The following is an 18,681-nucleotide window of genomic DNA, read 5'->3' as shown; positions in this document are numbered from 1 at the left end:
GATCATTTACTCGAGCATAACTTTGCCATTTATCTAAAAAGCTCTAAGACAGATTGACCTGATTGTGTATTTATGTCCTCTTCAAATACTGTCATGAGCATGTTCAAAGTATATGTTGTCTGGAGTCAAGCATAAATAACTCTCTTAAAGCTTTGAATTTGTACATTCTCAAATTGTGTAATAAAGCTTAACTTGACTATGAAACCTTTTTTGGACATCTAGCTGTCTTTTGTCAAGGTTGCAGCTGCTCTAAGATATTTTTGTTTCATTTATAATACAAAATGCATCCTTTGTCTACTTCCTACTAATATTTTTAAAAGATTAGTTATGTAAAAACAAATATTTACAGACATACACTTCTTGAAGTTACTGCATTAAACTTAGTTCTGCTTCTCTGCATCAACTTGTTAATGTTTGTTATTATTTTTTTGGACATCATTCCAAAACTAAAACTGAATGGGAAGAGATGCTACAATAGTGTTTGTGTTATGATAACTGCCTAGTGAAGATTCTGGAAAATTGGAGCTAATGTATGTTTTTAAGTACATCTCTGCCTACTGAAGGCAGACTATACTTTAATATAGATTTAAAGCTATACATTTTCCTAGCTTTCATAATCTCACTCTGTTTTCACACTGAAAATTCTCTAGTCTTAGCTGGTAAGACTAAGATGTTGGCTCCTGCAACTGAGTGTCATCGTTTTAGAGAACACCTATATTTTATCTCTGCTTGAAAAATATTTTAGCTAAGGCAACTTTTGTTTTTGTGATCTCTGGCTAAGCAGTTTTTTAGAGCTGTCTTCAGGTTGTCTTCATAAAGAATCTGCTGTGAGACATGATGTAATCTAGGATGCTCTTTTTATGGGAATGAGTTTAATGTCCACTTGGGTACTCTGGCTGGAATCTTGGTTCAGGAAATGAGACAAAGTGATTGATAAAGCCCCTTCTTTTCAAGGCAGCATCTGTTTGGCTAGATGTGAGGCAGGCACTGAAATATATTGGAGGGAATAAAGGTTTTACTGTGTGCCTTCTCAGCAGCGCAAATTTCAGATGCACTTAGATTCTTCAGTAGATACTTCAGTAATTTTGGTGTGTCCCTTCTCTTAACAGGAAGAAAGATCTTTTAAATGTGTTTTGATGTACAAGGGGTCATCCTATGGAGACTAATTTAAAATTTCAGGCTGCAATATGGAAAGCTAGAGTCAATATAAATAGTAATACAAAGACAGCTTAAGTGCTAATGAGAAACCAACCCTGTGGAATAAAGGGTAGACTTCTGCTTGATCCACTTTGCATTTTACCCCTCTCTTCAAGCTTTTAAACAAAGAAGGGGTGGGTGGGTATTTTGTGGCACATCAGAAGTATTTCCCATTGTTTGTTAGAAATCCAGATGATGAAGTAAACATTCTAGTATTTTCAGTTTGTTTATTTCAGGAAATCGTGGGTGCTTGTGTCAACTACAGTTAGAAGGGGAGTGTACAAGTTTTGATTAAATACAAAGGGAGTCAGTAGCTGCAGTGGATGTGAATATGGAGAATTATGTTTTTCTATTTATTCATGCTGCTAGCCAAAAAGAGCTTTATTCTTTCATATTTGTATTGTCTGTGCAGACTACTGTGGTGTCATATCCCTGCTTAACACACTGTCTGCTTCATTCTAAAGATTTGGTGCTGAATCTGTGGAAGACCAGGGAGCAACTGTGGTATGTTTGACTTTCCTGGTTGGAATCTCTGGGGGTAGTTGTTGAACAGCCTGTTATAATCTGAAAGGCATAACAGTGCTCTCATGAACAGCACTGAGTTTTAGATAAACCTGTGTTTACTGTATACAGTACTGATGTATTTTGGGGGATTCCAGGAACAGTGAGACAGTTTGCTTTGATGTTACCATCTGATATCTGATTAAGACTTTTTTCTTCTTCCAGTTGCTTTTTCAAACAATTGTTTCATTAGCAGTTGCTATAATTTATGTAAGTTATGTCTTCACTTGTGTTGCTATAAATATTTATATTACAAACTTATAGATAATGTAAAGAAAAATATTTTTAAGAGGTTAGTGAAAAGGTGGGTTTTTGACTGGGCTGAAAATACAAACAGCTAGAGGCAAAGGCAAGTTCTTGTACAGGCATGTGCTTAATTTTAGGAGTAGCGTTAGAAAGCATACTGTATATGTTTGACTGAATAACTTACTTTCATCAGCTTTTAATTGATCTTTTATTGAAACTCTAGCCTGTCGGCAATTCAAAACATGCATTTTCAGACACAAAGATTTCTCTTCCATGATTTCAAAGATACATTCTTGCATGTTGCATAGATCAGCGAGTAAGGGAGGGAATATTGTGGGCTGTCCAGTTTTACCCCTCCCAGCTAAACCTGAGAATAAGGCTGTACAGTGAGGATGCCTGGTTTTCATGCTTGCTGAATTTCAGCAGTCCAGACCAGCTACCTGATATAAAGTAAAATACTTGAAAATGAAATATACTCAAACTGCACATTTCTTTTTAAACTTTTTTTATGTGTTCTGTAATTATTTGTGTTCCTTCTCCCAGTCGCTTTGAATAAGTCTTGTACATTTCATGTTCTGATCTTGACTTCCTGTGTTTGAAGAATAGGATTTATTGCTGAAGTCCAATGCCCTATTTTAATTTTGAAGAACGCCTTAAAGAACCCTATGTGCATAAGCGTTTGTTCATTCCTTTTTGCCCATCCTATTTCCAAATTGCTACTAATTAGTTTATTTTAAGAAATAAGTAAGGAATTAAATAAAGTCAATTTTCCAAAGTAATGCTGAGTCCCCTGCTTCCTTTGTAGTTGGAATGCAGTTGAGTTTGACAGGACAGATCAATTGAATTGTGGCAGATAATGTGTTGATATAAAGCAAGCATCCTTAATGAGTTGGGGAGGAGGGGAAAGAAGGGCAGGAAACGGGTAGTAGACTTGAATCAAAGATTGTCACATTCCTTAATAATCCAGTGACCCAGTATTGAAATACATTAGTAACTATGGATGCTTTATACACCTTAATTATATCTTCAATCTATTGATGTGTGATTAGGTGCAACTATTTCTTTCTTGGATCTTACATTGAGGCAGATAGATATTGCTGTCCAGGACCTCAAGAGGTCACCCACAGTACTTAGAATCATAGAATGATGGAATGCTTTGGATTGGAAGGGACTTTTATGGGTCATCTAGTCCAACCCCCCTGCAAGAGCAGGGGCATCTGTAATGAGATCAGGTTGCTCAGAGCCCCATCCAACCTGACCTTGAATGTTTCCAGGGATGGGCAACCTCATTGTTCCAGTGCCTCACCACCCTCACTGCAAAAAATTCCTTTCTTAAATCCAGTCTAAATCTGCCCTCCCTTAGTTTAAAACCATTGCTCCTTGTCCTGTCACAACAGGCCCTGCTAAAAAGTCTGTCCCCGTCTTTCCTATAGGCCCCCTTTAAGTACTGGAAGGCTGCTATAAGGTCTCCCCCCAGCCTTCTCTTCCCCAGGCTGAACAACCCCAACTCTCTCAGCCTGTCCTCGTAGGAGAGGTGCTCCAGCCCTCGGATCATTTTCGTGGCCCTCCTCTGGACCCGCTCCAACAGCTCCATGTCCTCCTTGTGCTGAGGGGTAAGCACTACTTCTAGCACTACTTTTGAGTATGTGAATGTCTTCATGTGTGCAAGGCATAGATTCAATATTCTTCCATTTGAAAACTGTATTGCATAAATAGTTTTACCAGTTTAACTGGTACAAAAGAGTGCACAGACATTATTTGGTTTTTAAAATGAGGCAACAGATGCTATCTTTGTATAATACATAAATGCAGAATTTTAACTATTAAAATTATTGCCTGAGTAATTTCAGAAACATGAGGTTATTGGTTATAAAAGGTCTGTTTGCTTTTACTGAAGTGGCCAAAGCTTTACCTTTTATCAGGCATTCAATGTGTTTTCACCATGTTGTATGACTACAAGCCTAGAAAACTATTGCCTGAAGCATGGTTTAAAAAAAGAAAAACAAAACTCAAAGTTGGCTCAATATAGCATCTTGAAAGAGGCTTTCACTTGACATAAGACTTTTATTTGGGATGATGAGTTTGAATTGTTTGGCTGACAGATTTGTACCTCAGTTTTTGAATTTGAGAGGTGTTGGAATGTCTGTGTGCTGTAGGAGCCTTGGGATGTATTAAGCTAGTACCTATGCTATTTGAAGCTAAAAGAAAACAAATGCTCTTTTGTTCAGGTTTTAATCTAGATTACTCTTAAAGTAAACTGGGTTATAGGACATTGGATAATGCACAAAGAATTTTCCATAGCTTTCTAATCCCCCTCCAAATCTCTTTTTCAGGAGTAGTTAATTTCAGAGTATTTTATGCTTATTAAGAAGAAACATGGAAATACTAAAGCAAATGATCTGCACTGTATCGTTGGCTTAGTGTGCTGCAGTATTAAATTAAAAGGAGAAAAGTTAGTGTCAGTTATAGCATAAGACTTTCTTATTTTTTATTGAAAAACATGTTGGATTTGATTGGTCCCTGTCATGTGGACAGAGTGTTAATATGAAACAAATAATTTATGTGCTCGAGCTACCTTTCATTATTTACCAGAACTTCAAGAAAATACGTAGAAACATGGATGTGAGCTTTGGCTGTCAGTTTTGTGAAAGCATTTCAATTTTTTTTCTGTGTAAAGTAACCTTATTTCTTTAAGCAGTCAGGTGAATGAGTATTAGAGGTGAAAACCTGCTAGAATCTTACTCTTGTATTTATGTGCACACACTATGCTTATGTGCTCGCATGGTATACTACTATACTGTTCTGTCATATACAGCTTCTTATACAGAAATGGATACTGGCATGATGACACATGGATGATCACAAATGGAAGAACAACTCTGGTTTCCAAACCAGCTCCAAACAGAGTATGTTTTCCAAACCAGAGTATGCTACTTAGTTCCTTTTTGTTCCTGAGGCTAGAGTTTAAAATGCAGAAATCCAGTTACTTGTTCAGATGGTGTTTTGAATGTTTGTGTGTTGTCTACTGCATCCCTATAATAGATTTGTAACAAATCCCATAGTTGTTTTTAGAAAGAAAATCCTTAGTTCAGTAACAAGCATGAGCTTGTACAAGCTTATGTTTAAATAATAAGAAAGTTTGGGGGTGAAAACATCAGTTGCCTGAAAGAAAGATGGTTTGTTTTCATTTTGGGGTTTTATGCTGTCAGTTGCCTTTGAACATACTTAAGCATCTCTAGTTCAAAATGCTTATAACAGTGCATCTGCAATTATAGTGAATAAACACATTCTTGTTGCTCACCCTTTAAGCACATTGGGGTTTGCAGTTGGACTCAGAATTCTATGTTTGTTTCTTAGATAATCTTTCCATCATTAATGAAGTATGGCGTAGACAAATCCTGCAGTCTGATTCTTTTACAGCTCCTTTTTTTCAGTTCAGAGTGTTTTCATTATAAGGAAATATTGTTAATATAATTTCCTAATGTCTTGAACTGGGTTGATTTAAGGTAGGAAATACTGTCTCAAAGTGCAAGTCTGCAGAATGGGGTCTTGGTAAAAGACGCTTTTGATTACAACTTATCTCTGTCCCAAAGATCAACTGTTGCTTTCTGATGACAGCAATTTGTTAGTTTCAGAATTCTGCTATGGTGTCTTTTCTTGAAAATGTCAAAATGGTATATTTGAAGCATTGTTCTTGGGCTTTTCATCTTTCCTCATGTGTTTTGGTATCACATCATCTCCTGCTTGTCCTGGCATACTGAAAGCTACAATGACTTGCATAAGAATCAGCTTGAAAGAGTAAATGTTTCTTTTTTTCTAAATTATTGGTAAGTTGTTTTTTTTTTCCTTACAGTGTAATTAAAATAGTAGGTTATGCTTAAATGTTGCAACTGGTGACTTCCAATGAAAACCTCAGTCATTTTTCATAAGATAATATTAGAATACTGTGCTTCATATATTTAAAGGTGAACAAACCTAATGAACTGTTTTGAGAACTAGACAGTTGACTTACTATTTAAACAGGCAGACCCATAATTGCTGTATTTCAAACAGATGAAATTGACTGATGCAGTCCATAGTGGATAATGAAATAATACATAGACCACACTGTAGTGCAGGAAGCTGCAGTGCATATGGAAGACTGTACCATGTTGGTACCTTATTTTATCTAGGTATCCCAGAATGATGCTGCTCATTTTCATTAAGTTCTATTCTGACATACACTTGAACAGAATAGAAGGTGAAGTGTTGAAAAATAACTTGAATCCTAAAATTACTTTGGCACTTCACCTAGTATGAGCTAAGCAGAGGCAACAGCTACTTAAACTCTGCTACCCTGCAAATGCTTTAGGAATGTAAGTGGCTTACTTCATGGTGTTACACTAGAACAGTTATTCCTTTTCCATTTCTTAGATCTAATTTAGTTCTAAATGAATCCTTAAAAAAACCAAAACACAGACATCCCCCTCTGCCCCCCCAACCCTTAAACTTATGCCATTTTTCTTTCTTGTTATAAATAAAAATGTCATATCCTTAGAAAAGTGTGATAATTCCCAGTTAAGTCATGATTTGCTAAAGTATGGTGCATGTTTGCTGTGATCAACAACAGTGAGAGAGAAAACGGCTGTAAAAAGGACAATTTCAAGCTTTTTAATTGGAATGTGCACTCTTTTTGAGTTCTTACTGTTTTGAGTTCTTATGTAAAAAAATTCAGATACTGTTATCTGAGCATTTTGCCTCTGCCTTAATTTATTGAATTAATCCTTTAACTAATGTCCTTTGGGATATCTCCTCCCAGTAGTGGAGCTTGTGCTGAGAGAGATCCCTTTTACAGAACTAGGAAGTTAATATTAGCTGTTTCTTAAGTGAGACACTATCCTCTGTGTGCCTTTTGCAAGCAAACGTTGACAGGCTCATGGGAAATGCAGCTGACGTTAGGAAGCTTGGGTGGGGACTACAAGGAGCTGGCAAATACTACAAGGTTTAGTGCCAGACTTGCTGACACAACAGTACTTTACTTGTAAAAGTTTTCTTTAGGCTGCTAATTCTGTCTTCAGAGTAACTGGAACTAAGGCAGTGTCTCTGATGCCAAGTTAAAATAGCTAAAGTAACAGTTTATGGTAAATTGAGAATGCTGGTTTATTTCCACAGTTTAGATCTGCAGAAATATTAGTAAAAAGAACAAGCTCCTCGCTTAATGAAAGGATGAGTTATGAACAGTGCCACAGAATGAATGCACTGTAAAACAAGTCCCATCTAACTGTAGAGTAAGTGGCAAAAACAGCTCGAAGAGGGAAAGGCTGGCAGTGCAAAGTATCTGTAAATACTGAGCTTTGTCTGTTTTATAGCGCAGTTTCCATTTGTTTGATTTGCCAGTTCATAGTCGTATTTCCTAAGGCATGCTTTTAATAGCTTCCCTTAGCCTTCAAATAAAAATTCTTTACTTCAAGTGTATCTAGATACTGAGAAATGCTATGTTGTTGAATGCGAACAGTGTTACAGCAGTGTGACCGTGTCACCTTCAGTATAATGTGTTTTATCTTGAGTTTATAGTATTTCTGGTCCACGTAAAAGCCTAAGGAGTAGTAAAGCAAAGCTTTGAAGGGGCGTGAAAGTGGAATCCAGCTTCTGTTTGTTTTGCAGAAGTTCAGGCAGAGTATGAGTTGCTGCTACCCTGCTGTCTCCATTTCTGTATCTGGGAGGGCTTTCAGGTGACATCACGGAGAGGAATCTTGAAGGGGGAGGCATGCCTGACTTATAGAACATAAAAACTGGTGTGGTCTGGGTGGGAGGATGCAGCTCTATTACATAAGCATATTGGCATTTTTTTGAATTTCAGCATCACTCTTAGATTGTAGGAAGAGCTTCCTTCCCTTCCCTGGAGTGCTAAAAGTACTTTACAGGACTGAAAACAAGTGTTGGAAGAAATGAGATTCAGATGGTGAATTTAATCTGTTCAGTGTTTGCTCAGTGCAGTATGCTGTGCCAGGTTAGCTTTAATATTATTGCCCCTTTTAAGGTAAGCAGCTGCATTGTGCTCTCCCACAAAAGTAAAATCTCAGTAGGAGACTGAAGCGGCTTTGCATAGAGCAACTGGATGGTAGTATCTTGCATCTGTGGAAGGCATTGGGTTCTGCTGGCCTCAGAATTGTAGATCACCTCTGAAGTCTCCTGTTCCCTTATTATTTTATTAAGGTAAAGTGAAATACAAGCAATATATAAATAGAAAGAAAGGCTATTTTTAAATCATGGAGGTTTTTTGCATGAACTATTGTCATATAAAGTAAAAAATGGATTGAACACTTTTTCTCTGAGATCACCTTTACCATCTTTTGTAACATCTCTTATCAGTTTCTCTGCAACACTATGATATCTTTCAGACCAAGGTTTTTCTTTTCCTGAAGACTAGCATTTAAAAATTTTGCTTTTACATCTACGAAATGTAAACTGGTGCTTTCTGAAAGCTATGTAGCAAATTACGATGTAGCCCATGACTTGACCAAATCAAGCTGTACAGCACACCATGAATTTTTTGTGTAGCTCTTGGTTGGTGATCTGTTCTCATGTTTCTCTAGACATTCTATAGCACCTCTCTAGGATTTACTCTTCTGTAGTGCCTGGTCACTCCCAAATTGTTGCCTATGTAATTTTTCCCCCAAGTATGTAAATTTTTCATTCTGCACCAGATCCTGGGTTTAACAGTGTGGATGTACCCAGGAAGGCATGTGTGTCATGTGTGGGGCTTGGAGGACATGTTTGGGGAAGAGAATAGAGGCTTGTTTAACAAAAGATTAATTTCCTTTGAGGTCATAACAGATAACCTTTGGAGAATGTTAAGTCTTTATCTTGGTCACTCAAATTTGTTGAATGAAGGAGGGTCTGATAGCTGTAATGGTAACTCTTTGCTTCCAGGGAGGAGTTTCTTTGTTGGGTAAAAATTGTGCAGTATCACTGAAGAGATCTGGACAGTGTCCAAGATTTAAACTGTCTCATGGGAAGTATTGCTGGCATTCTCTGTGGCCTGTTTAAGCATTTCTGTTTACAGATGTGTAGAGTCAGCTATTTGCAGTGCAGTGAGACTGCACTTCCTGTGGGTTGAATGGTGTTGCTTAACTGTGGTCAGCTGAATTCCTTGGACAAGAGTTGAATTTTTGTAATGTAAAGTCAATAGACTTTGCCAACAATAGCTGGCAATGAATGCACATGCAAGTTAGCATAAAATAATTTCTGATGGTGTATTAAATATTGTGGACTCTGTTCTTCATCTTTTTCTGAGTGGTTCTGACAAAAGTGAGTTGCAAGAATGGCTTTGTAATTATCCATTGCAGCTTTCACACTAACTCTTTACTTGTGAGCAGGATAATAAACTGTGAGTGTATGCAGTTTTTATAAAGCTCATGGACAGACATGTGCCTTCAGAACACTTTTTCAGAAACTAGTAGTTGACACTAATTTTCTTAGACGCTGATAAAATTTGAGTATCAAACTTCTATATTTTTCAGATGGAGCAATTATCAGATGAAGAACTTGACCATGGTGCAGAAGAAGATAGTGATAAGGAAGATCAGGATCTGGACAAGATGTTTGGGGCCTGGCTGGGGGAACTGGACAAACTCACACAGGTTAGGGAGGTTTCAATCATCTCACAGAATAATTTGTTGAAGTACTACATGTTTCCTTTCAGTTGGATGCTAACTACTTAGCACTGCCACTTGCAGCAAGGTAGGCTGTAGCATATGACCAGCTCACTACTCTTTAAAGTTTTCTAAATTGGCTTGTTTTCCCCATCTCAAAGTTGTTAAATTCATTTTTCACAAACTGCTAGTTGGACCTTTCCCAAAGGGTATGATTCCTTCTGACAGCTATGGAATTGGTATTTTGTCCTCATGTATATAGAGAAACACTGACTTTAGCTGGCTAGAGGTAGGCTGTATCTCCAAACATATGGTTGGACATTGTCCAGCTATGACAGCACTTATTTTTTGCACCTGAACAGCAGTAAGGAACAAGAAATTGTGAATGTTGCCACTGATGAGATGGTAAGGTGCTGTGATGCACGCTAGAGGACTCACCATTATTCCAGAGTACTCTTCATGCATCAGAGAGGAAGCTGATAGGACATCTTCTTTTGGGACTTCCTTCTTCCTAGAGCTTTTCCTTTCCTTCTCAAGCAGATCTTGCATTTTGCATGGTATGCCAGACTCCTGGGGTGATAGGCCATTTCTCTGTGACTGCCTGCTATGTTTTTTTCAGCCATGTGAGCTGGCCCTCCTGAATAACATGTTTTATCTTCTCCCTCTTTGTCACGTAGACTTAAGCAAAGGTATGATACCTCAAGTTTCAGTAAGCTAGAGAAGAGGCAGCTTTTTTCATCTTCATCTTACCCAAAGGCTGAAGGAAAATTGAGCTAATCATGTGACAGCATTTCAAATTCAGGCTCATCTCTGTTATCTTCTGGTTAAATCTCTGCCTGCAAGATCTAAGTGGAGATAGCACTCTAGGGGAAAATAATTATTTATTTTTTTTTCCTGAACTTGTGCATGCAGGGCAATTCCTGCCTTTTGAGATGAATGGAAGACGGTATGAAATAAATCTGTATATCTTAATTCTTGTTTTTTCAACTTCTTGTGAAGGATTTTAATGGTAAGTGGGAGCCGTTTTGAAGGCATGGGCTCTGTAAATTACTTGGAGTGAGGATCTTCACAGAGGAGCACAATGGGTAATTGGTTGTAGGCCTTTTGTTCTCTGCCCCTTTTTTTTTTTTTTTAGGTATGAGCAGCCTAGAAATATAAGCATACTTTACTCAGGGCTTACAGCTACACTATTGATATACAGACTTTATGGTGGTGTCTCAATTTGTGTGCTGATCCATGCAAAATTCTTAAAACCTACTAACAGATAGTTAAGGGGAGGACTCATATTGTTTGTTTCTCACTTTCATATTGCTGTACAAGGCAATCTGCAACATAGCCTGACAGCTGCCCTTCTGTCTTCTGCGACTACTGAGAAATGACATTTCTTCCAAAACTTTGAATGACCTCATATGGTTTTGTATAAACTAGTTAATGCAGTTAGTTGTGTCTCAGTTGGAAAGTGATACAGTGTCTTGATGCAGCTGTCCCAATAAAGGGGGATGATTAGAGCTAATGACCTCTAAAGTGCATTCTCCTGTAGTCTCAGCACTTGTTGCTATTTGTCCGCTGGACTCTAAGAGCAATAGGAGAAAAGGTTTTTTGTCCCTGAGTTCCTTGAACTTTAACTTTCTTTTTAGATTTCCTAAATGTTTATTTTGGGGGGATTGAAAGTAAGACCCAGATTCCTTCCCAGATGGAAGTGCTTTTTTTTAAAAGATTTGTAATTGTTAAGATGCCCATGAGGTCATTTGAATTCACTTTGCCCTCTTTAACTGTTGGTCTAATAAAAGCACTATAAAATGTAGTCACAAAATTTGCAGCACATGTGAACAGTGTTTGGCACTGATGCAGAGTGCATTAACAGTTATCCTGCTCTAGTTATCCTGCTCTATGGTGCAGGTTAAATGAAGAAAATCTTAACTTGTTTCTCATGATCATTCAGAACTAAGCTTTTGGTGCTGTTGCAGTTTTCAGCAGTTCTCCAAACTGCTAGTTTAGCATCATAATGTGTTATGGAGAATGTGCTCTGATGATAGTGAGAGCATGTCATATGTGTTTCCAAGGATGTGAAATAACTGAATTATTATTAAATTCAGTAAAACACATTTTAGGTGCTTTTAACCAGAATGTTTGCTTTACAGGAAATCTTTTGTGGCAGTCTATGGGTTCAGTCTGAAGGAATGAGCCCTAACTTGCCTGTTCTGTCTCCAGTTTCACTGCTGTCTCTAGGGTTATAGTTGTTTGGGGTTTTTTTATATATATATATATAGTTATTATTTTAAATTTTTTCAGCTATTCTGTGTGGGACAATATGTAAGCTCCATCAGAGGTACTAGAGGTGAGGTTTTTCCCATGTGATGGAAGACAGGGCTGCATCACTGGCTTCTCATTAAGTGATGACTGAATTCCTAATAAAGTGATTTTATTTTTTTTGAAGTTCAAGCCAAACTGAAGAGAGAAGGGAGTTCAGCAAAAACAAATACTAGGGGGAAAAAGTAGTGCATTTGATTTTTAACAAAGGCTTGACTAAAAATGCAGAAAATGGAAATAAAAAGCTTAGGTGAGAAACTTTTGTTCTGTTAGAGCTAGAATATGCTTTTCTTTCAGACAAGCATATCTTCAGGAAAGCTTTATCAGTACAAGCATTGCTTAAATTCAAACCCTCTGCAGGCCTGTCAAGTCTCAGTGACAGCAAGAGCTAGATTCACCATGTAACACTTGTCACTCCAAGGGCAGCAGCTCTGGTGTGCCGTGACCTGTCATGTATCTCTTGGGTCACCAGCTGGATTACAGTGCCCTATTCCTTGCTACTTACAAAAATGCTGGTATTTATTATAATATTATACCCGTATTAGCCTTCATAAGATAACAGTTCAGTGTACTGGGTTGAAAGTTGTCTTGTCTCTTTTTTTTAACCTATATTAGTTTTTCTAAAAAAATGTATCCTACATAAACTGGCTGGGGTTTGCTTTCACAATTTAACATTTTTCACAGGAAAGGCTTACTGAGAAAACTGTCTGAATTTAACCAATTTAAAATCCCTTTTAATAAAATAGAATTCTTCATTGAATGCTTTTGTGTGCTTACGCCATGATTATGCTCATAAGCTAATGATGCATTTCTTAGAGAGGGTGCCACAGTCTGAATGTGTTGAGATACTTATGCAATTTGCTGCAGAGAAGTTGTTATAGGTAAGCCAGCTGTCTGTGTTTCAAAATGAGCTAGTATGTAACACCACTTAAAAATGCATTTGGAATATGCTTCTGTCCTTTTGATTCTAAAAATCCCAGAACGTTTTTAACATCTTTTCATTGAATATCTGAAGCTAAATTTCTGTGATAAGTTTTCAGTCTAAAGCCTGAAAAATATATTATTTTTTATATGCCAAGAGTTTTTGAAAAATTTCTCAGAGTAAATTAATTTTCATTCATCTTGAAGATTTGCCTGTCCAGTTCCTTGTCAAACTTTATTCTGCCCTTTTTCTTGTCTTTTTCAGAGTTTGGATACAGACAAGCCTGTGGCACCAGTGAAGAGATCACCTCTCCGTCAGGAAACCAATCTTGCCAACTTCTCATATCGCTTCTCCATGTACAATTTGAATGGTTTGTTGAATTATTTACCCTCTCAAATATTAGTTTAGGAAAGAAACCTGTTCCAGCTATAAATGAGAACATTGTAAAATATAAGAGCATTTGAATACAATTCTAGCTGAAGTGAGAACATGTTTGCTCAAGTCATTGCTTTCTGATGGCACTGAATTTTGAGTATCCTAAAGCAGTATCTTTTACAGCACCTAGTATCTGATAATTGTAGTCTAGTGTTTGTACAGAAATACATATTCTGGGATCTGGTCTCATGAAAGAATAAATTGATGTATATCTGTTAAATGGGAAGAAAGAGCATCTTTCTTCATGGGACGGGATGCAGGAATATAACTACAGAATTCTTTCACATTAAGCAAAAATCATGTTTTTCCTTGTCTTAAAATAGCTTCCCCTGGTTGTAATACAAGAAGGCTTAATTTAAAGGCTTGAGTATGTATATAGTGTTTTGTGGGTTTTGGTTTGTTTGTTTTTTTTAAAAAGCAGTGTTACATACCTTGTATTGCTTTAGCAGAAAATGCTTAGCAAAACACCTACACTTTTTTGAACAGTTGAGGCATGATATTATACAAATGTATTTTTAGATTTTGTTCACGGGACAGCAGTTTAAACTTTTCAAATGTAATCTGAACATTCATAGATTTCTTCTGTCAGCAAATGTATTTAAATAGGTTAGGGTTTTTTTTTAATTGCGCTTAGACTGGTCAAGAGTAGTAGTGCAAATAAATTTCTGCTTAGCAGTGAGCAGAGATTTTGCAATACAGATGGGAAAAGAAAATACAGCTTCCTTTGCTCCCTTACCCTAACTGTTAAATTTGATAACACAAAGTGAAGAGTTGCGCAGACAAATGAAGTAATTCTGTGCGTACTGAAAACTGTTTGTTTGTTGCAGAAGCCCTGAATCAGGGGGAGACTGTGGATCTAGATGCCCTCATGGCTGATCTCTGTTCCATAGAGCAGGAGCTCAGCAGCATTGGGTCTCATTCAGCAAACAATGCTGCAGTGAAACGCCTTGCCACAGAATCCAAAGCTCAGAAACCACCTGCTAGCCGACCTTCTACTAAGCACAGCAGCATGAAAGGATTATCCTCCTCATCTGGTAAGGTGACTAAGCCATCACATGCCAACGTATCTTTGGATGACATCACTGCACAGTTAGAGAAGGCCTCTTTGAGCATGGATGAGGCAGCCCAACAGTCTGTTGCAGAAGACACCAAACCAGTAGTTACTGCTCAGCACAGGAGGACAGCATCTGCTGGCACAGTCAGTGATGCTGAGGTGCGCTCAATCAGTAACTCCTCCCGTTCCAGCATAACCTCTGCAGCTTCCAGCATGGACTCCTTGGATATTGATAAGGTGACGAGACCTCAGGAACTGGACTTGACATCACAAGGGCAACCAATCACTGAGGTAGAGTGTAGTTAATTCAAGATTTTGGTTTGGTTTGGGGTTTTTTTTTCCTTCAAACTGTCGTCTTTTCTTTTATTTCTCCCTTCCTCCGATACTCCTAGCTAAACATCTTCAGTGCAGTGGGGCTGATTAAAGATTAAGATTGGTTTTGCATGGACTGCACATGCTGTGGCTACTTCTTGCTCTGGTTTTGTTTCTGTCTGCAAGGAATTTTTTTAAAGAATGTGTACTACTTTTTTTTTTTTCCTTTTAAGGGCTTTCCCCATCTGTTCCTCCTCCTAAGCCAGTCATGGATTTTAATGTTTTATAGCTAATGTTTTTATTCTAAGTAAATCTCAGTATATTGCTTTTAATTTAAATCTGAGGGGTGCAGAGCTGTGGAATAAAGAAAGTACAACTGACAAGACTACATTCCTGTTACAGTACACTTAATACCTGAAACACATGGAGCAATTTATGAGTGCCTATCTGGAGCTATACTATACCAGTAATTTGCTGCTACTTAATATTCTTTTTTAATGTATGACAGGGAGAACTCTTTGAAGCAATGCACAACACAGAAAAACAACTGGGCTGGGATACAGCAAGAGCGGATGTTCATTTGGGATTTTGGTGCCTTGGCATTACTTAATCAAACAGGAAACTTTTCCGTAAAAACACAGCCAGTGGAACATTGAAAGTGCTAGTGACTTGTATGAGGAAATGGGGAAAATGTTCCAGTGAATTTAGAGAACTTAAAACTAGAAGCTGTCTTGTAGAAATATTCTCTGAAACAGAAATCTGGCCTGTTCAAAAGTCAGTTGTACTAATATGCATGTTCTCTTTTATGGGAGAAAACTGGAACAAGCTGAATTTATTCTAATCAATAATTAACACTAATTTGAATGAGCTGTGCTGAAAGCATGCCTCTACCCATCTGCAGCAAAAGTTCATCTGATGTAAAGAGTGAATGATGCAGGCTTGTCAGTCTAATGATCAACTCATCAAGGTCACATTTAGATTCAAATCTTTATTTGAAATGGTGAGAAATGAATGAGTGACAGTTTAGGTAAACTTTCTTTTTGTATAAGAAGTTGGTGTTCAGTATGTTTTTATTGGAGATTTGTATTGAGTGAAGCAAAACAGAGGTAGATAGAAATGTGTCCTTTTCTCTTTGGAAAGTTGAAATGCAAACCTTTGCGTTATTGCTGTAGGCCTAAGTGTTGGAGCCAGCCTGTGACAGTCATTGATTATATTGTTGTTTGTTTATCAATCATTTTCTTTCTGTGGTATAACAAGGCTTGGTTTTGGTTTTTGGATCCCTGACTGTTATTCATGCTGATATGTTCTTTTTTGTTTTGTTTTTACTTAGAAAGTTTGGCAGTATTGCATTTTTGTTTCTCCTCAGGCTGGAGAGATGATTTACTTGAATTAATTGCTTCTATAATTTGCATAGCACAAGAAAAACTTGAATTTTGCATTTCTTAATTTTTAAAAATGCAGAATGTTTTCTGCAGTTGATTTTGCAGGTCTCCCTCTAGATCTCAGCCTCTCTTACTTCAGGAGTGATGCACCTGAGACATCAGTAAGATTGTCCTTCTTGTCTCCCAGATTTTTCAGTTCTTCACATGGCATGAGTAATCAACAAACCACCTGCTGCACATAAGTAACTTGATGTTGGTGAATCAAGAGACAGAGGTCAAGCAGTTGCTTTGTCTTCACAGGAAGCTAATCTATATTGCTGCAAGTGTTGCAGTTGCTTTCTCAGTTGTTTTCTGAGCTCTTAGCCACTAACTGCAAGGCTCAAAATTAGCCCCAAAAGCTTTTCTCAAAGACATGCAAGAGCTGCCTTTGTAAACCTGGTGATTACTTCTCATAAGAATGTGGCTATTGTTTCTCTGCCCAGATAAGTTGATAAGAATGATTCCTTTGAAGGAGGTAACCAGAAGCGTTGGTAATTTGAGAGCCAAATTCTACTCTCCTTGAGAGCAGAAACCTCTATGCTCATTAACAGTGCTGCTTTGTTTTTACTCTATCTGTTCTTTTTAATTTCAGTAGCCTGAGGAAGGTGTTCAACTCTGAGACATTTTCCCCAAGTTTACAGAATTGGTATTCAGCTATTCAGTATTGAAACTTCTATGTGATGGGATGGGACTTTTTACTGTGAAGCAACTCTTTTCTTCTCATCACTGGTGAATGGAAAAGGGGAAAATCACATTTGTTTGGAGTTTGTGACAGATTCTGTGGTGGTGGTTTTTAAATGAAATTCACCTTATAAATGGGCAGAAACCCAAGGATTCTTTGGTAGAATCATTGGGTATCAACAAAGGAGTTTATTTCCTTTTTCATTCATTTAGTGCCTGAAAACTACTGTTTTAGGGGTTTATTAATCTTCATGACTAGGTTGTGAACCAAAACACCTTTTCCTAGTAGGGCTGAATTCTACCCTCCCACCCACACAGTTGACTCAATGGAGGACATCCCTCTGAGGAAGTAGCCTTTGAAGAAGACTTAGTGCCCATGTAGGACCGCCCCCCCCCCCCCCGTTTTTTATGGAGAAAGTGGGAGATGCTATTAATTCCTGGCCATAGCAGATCTGTTTTGAGATTTGTTATTCTCACATAGTGCTTTGAGTTAGCTCTTTTCTTTTTGCCTGTCTTCCTTGAGACTGTGTGTAGTTGAGCTGACCTTTAAAATTTTTCTTTGCTGCTATGGCTCTTATGAAAGAGGTCAGTGACTTGGTAGCTCTGCCCTTTTGACTGATCCTTTCTGTCCTCTCCAGGAGATATAGGGGCTTTAAAGAGTCATCCTTTCTTCCGCAACTTAATGTTGTGGTCTTCCTCTTGTGATTCTAATAAAACTAAGTAAAATGGAAGACTGTTTTGGTAGGAGGAAATGCTTGTCTGAAAAAGGAAATTAAGCTTTGCAGTTATTAACTTCAGTGTTCTATCTTAAAATAATTCTGCTGTGCATTTAAGAGCTCTCTGACTTGGAAATGTAGGGGAATCCTGTAAAAGAATGGGCATGCACTGGCCCACTGAAGGTATGTATAGTCTGATGTACTTTCTGACTGATAATAGTGAACAAATGCTATGGAAGGAGGCTGCAATTCCACAGCCACCAAAAATGGGAGGATATGGCTTCTCTTTCCTCTCTTCCTTCCTTCCCCAAAGCTATTATTTACGCTGTCTCATCTCCTCTGTTCTCCCAGCTTTGGCACTTACTGGTACTTAACACACCAGAACTTACCATTTTATTCTGGGGCTCATTCTGTGTGATTTGGGTGAATTGCATAGGCTCAGAGGGGTCTGATGTGTGTTGATGCGCAGTAGGGGGATTGTAGCTGAGAACTGGAGGCTGAAAGGGAGAGCAGGAATACACTTATTGATGGTAAAGGATTATTCAACTCTTTTTGTCTGAGCCATTGGACAGGCACCTTAGTGTCTTTGTCTTCTTCCTAGCAGTCTGTGCTGTAGGAACTTCCTGGGGTTGAAGATAGATCAGCATCATGACAGATGATAACTCTCAGTGGTCATATTGGCCAGGACCATCCTTGTTGTTCTTATTCTGAATTTGTCTCTATGCCACTTTCAGGATAGTTGAATGGAATTCCCTGGTTTGTCTAAAATCATGGTTTTATTAGTTGTCACCACGATTTGTTTAATTTTCTCCCTTTCATAACAATCCTTAACACTGTGTCTTTGGACGCTGTGAACATTAATGTCTTCAGAGACGATTGCTTTGTAGTCTCGATCTTGTCTTGGTGGTACTAAGTGTTGTCTGTCTGCATTTATGTTCTTGTCTTCAGTCTCCTCTAAGCATTGTTGAATAAGAAAAGTTGTTTCCACTCCAACCCCCGGTAATTTTTGCTAAATTGAAATTTGTCTTTCACAAAATTATTTCCCAAATCCTTGCTTGAACAGTTTTCTTCCTTAAATTGGTAGGTTACATTTTGTCTTCTGTGCTTTTAGTTGTGTAATGAGTGGCATACACTTTAAATCTTGGTTTCTGTGCGTGGGATACTTTACTTGAATGTAGACCGAATGAGTGAT

At 37.8% G+C, this 18,681-nt stretch overlaps 1 protein-coding gene across 1 annotated transcript in view; it reads left to right on the top strand.

Moving 5' to 3' along the window:
- RAPH1 (Ras association (RalGDS/AF-6) and pleckstrin homology domains 1) overlaps positions 1-18,681 on the top strand; it is a 96,621-nt gene that overhangs the window by 28,337 nt on the left and 49,603 nt on the right. The window contains 3 exon segments of the mRNA XM_072875333.1: positions 9,507-9,626; positions 13,135-13,240; positions 14,133-14,650. Coding sequence (XP_072731434.1) covers positions 9,507-9,626; positions 13,135-13,240; positions 14,133-14,650 — 744 coding nt within the window.

Source organism: Ciconia boyciana, chromosome 10 (assembly GCF_034638445.1).
Source record: "Ciconia boyciana chromosome 10, ASM3463844v1, whole genome shotgun sequence".
NCBI classification, from domain to species: domain Eukaryota; kingdom Metazoa; phylum Chordata; class Aves; order Ciconiiformes; family Ciconiidae; genus Ciconia; species Ciconia boyciana.
Note: the sequence above shows the minus strand (reverse complement) of the source record. Positions and strands in the feature narration are given on the sequence as shown.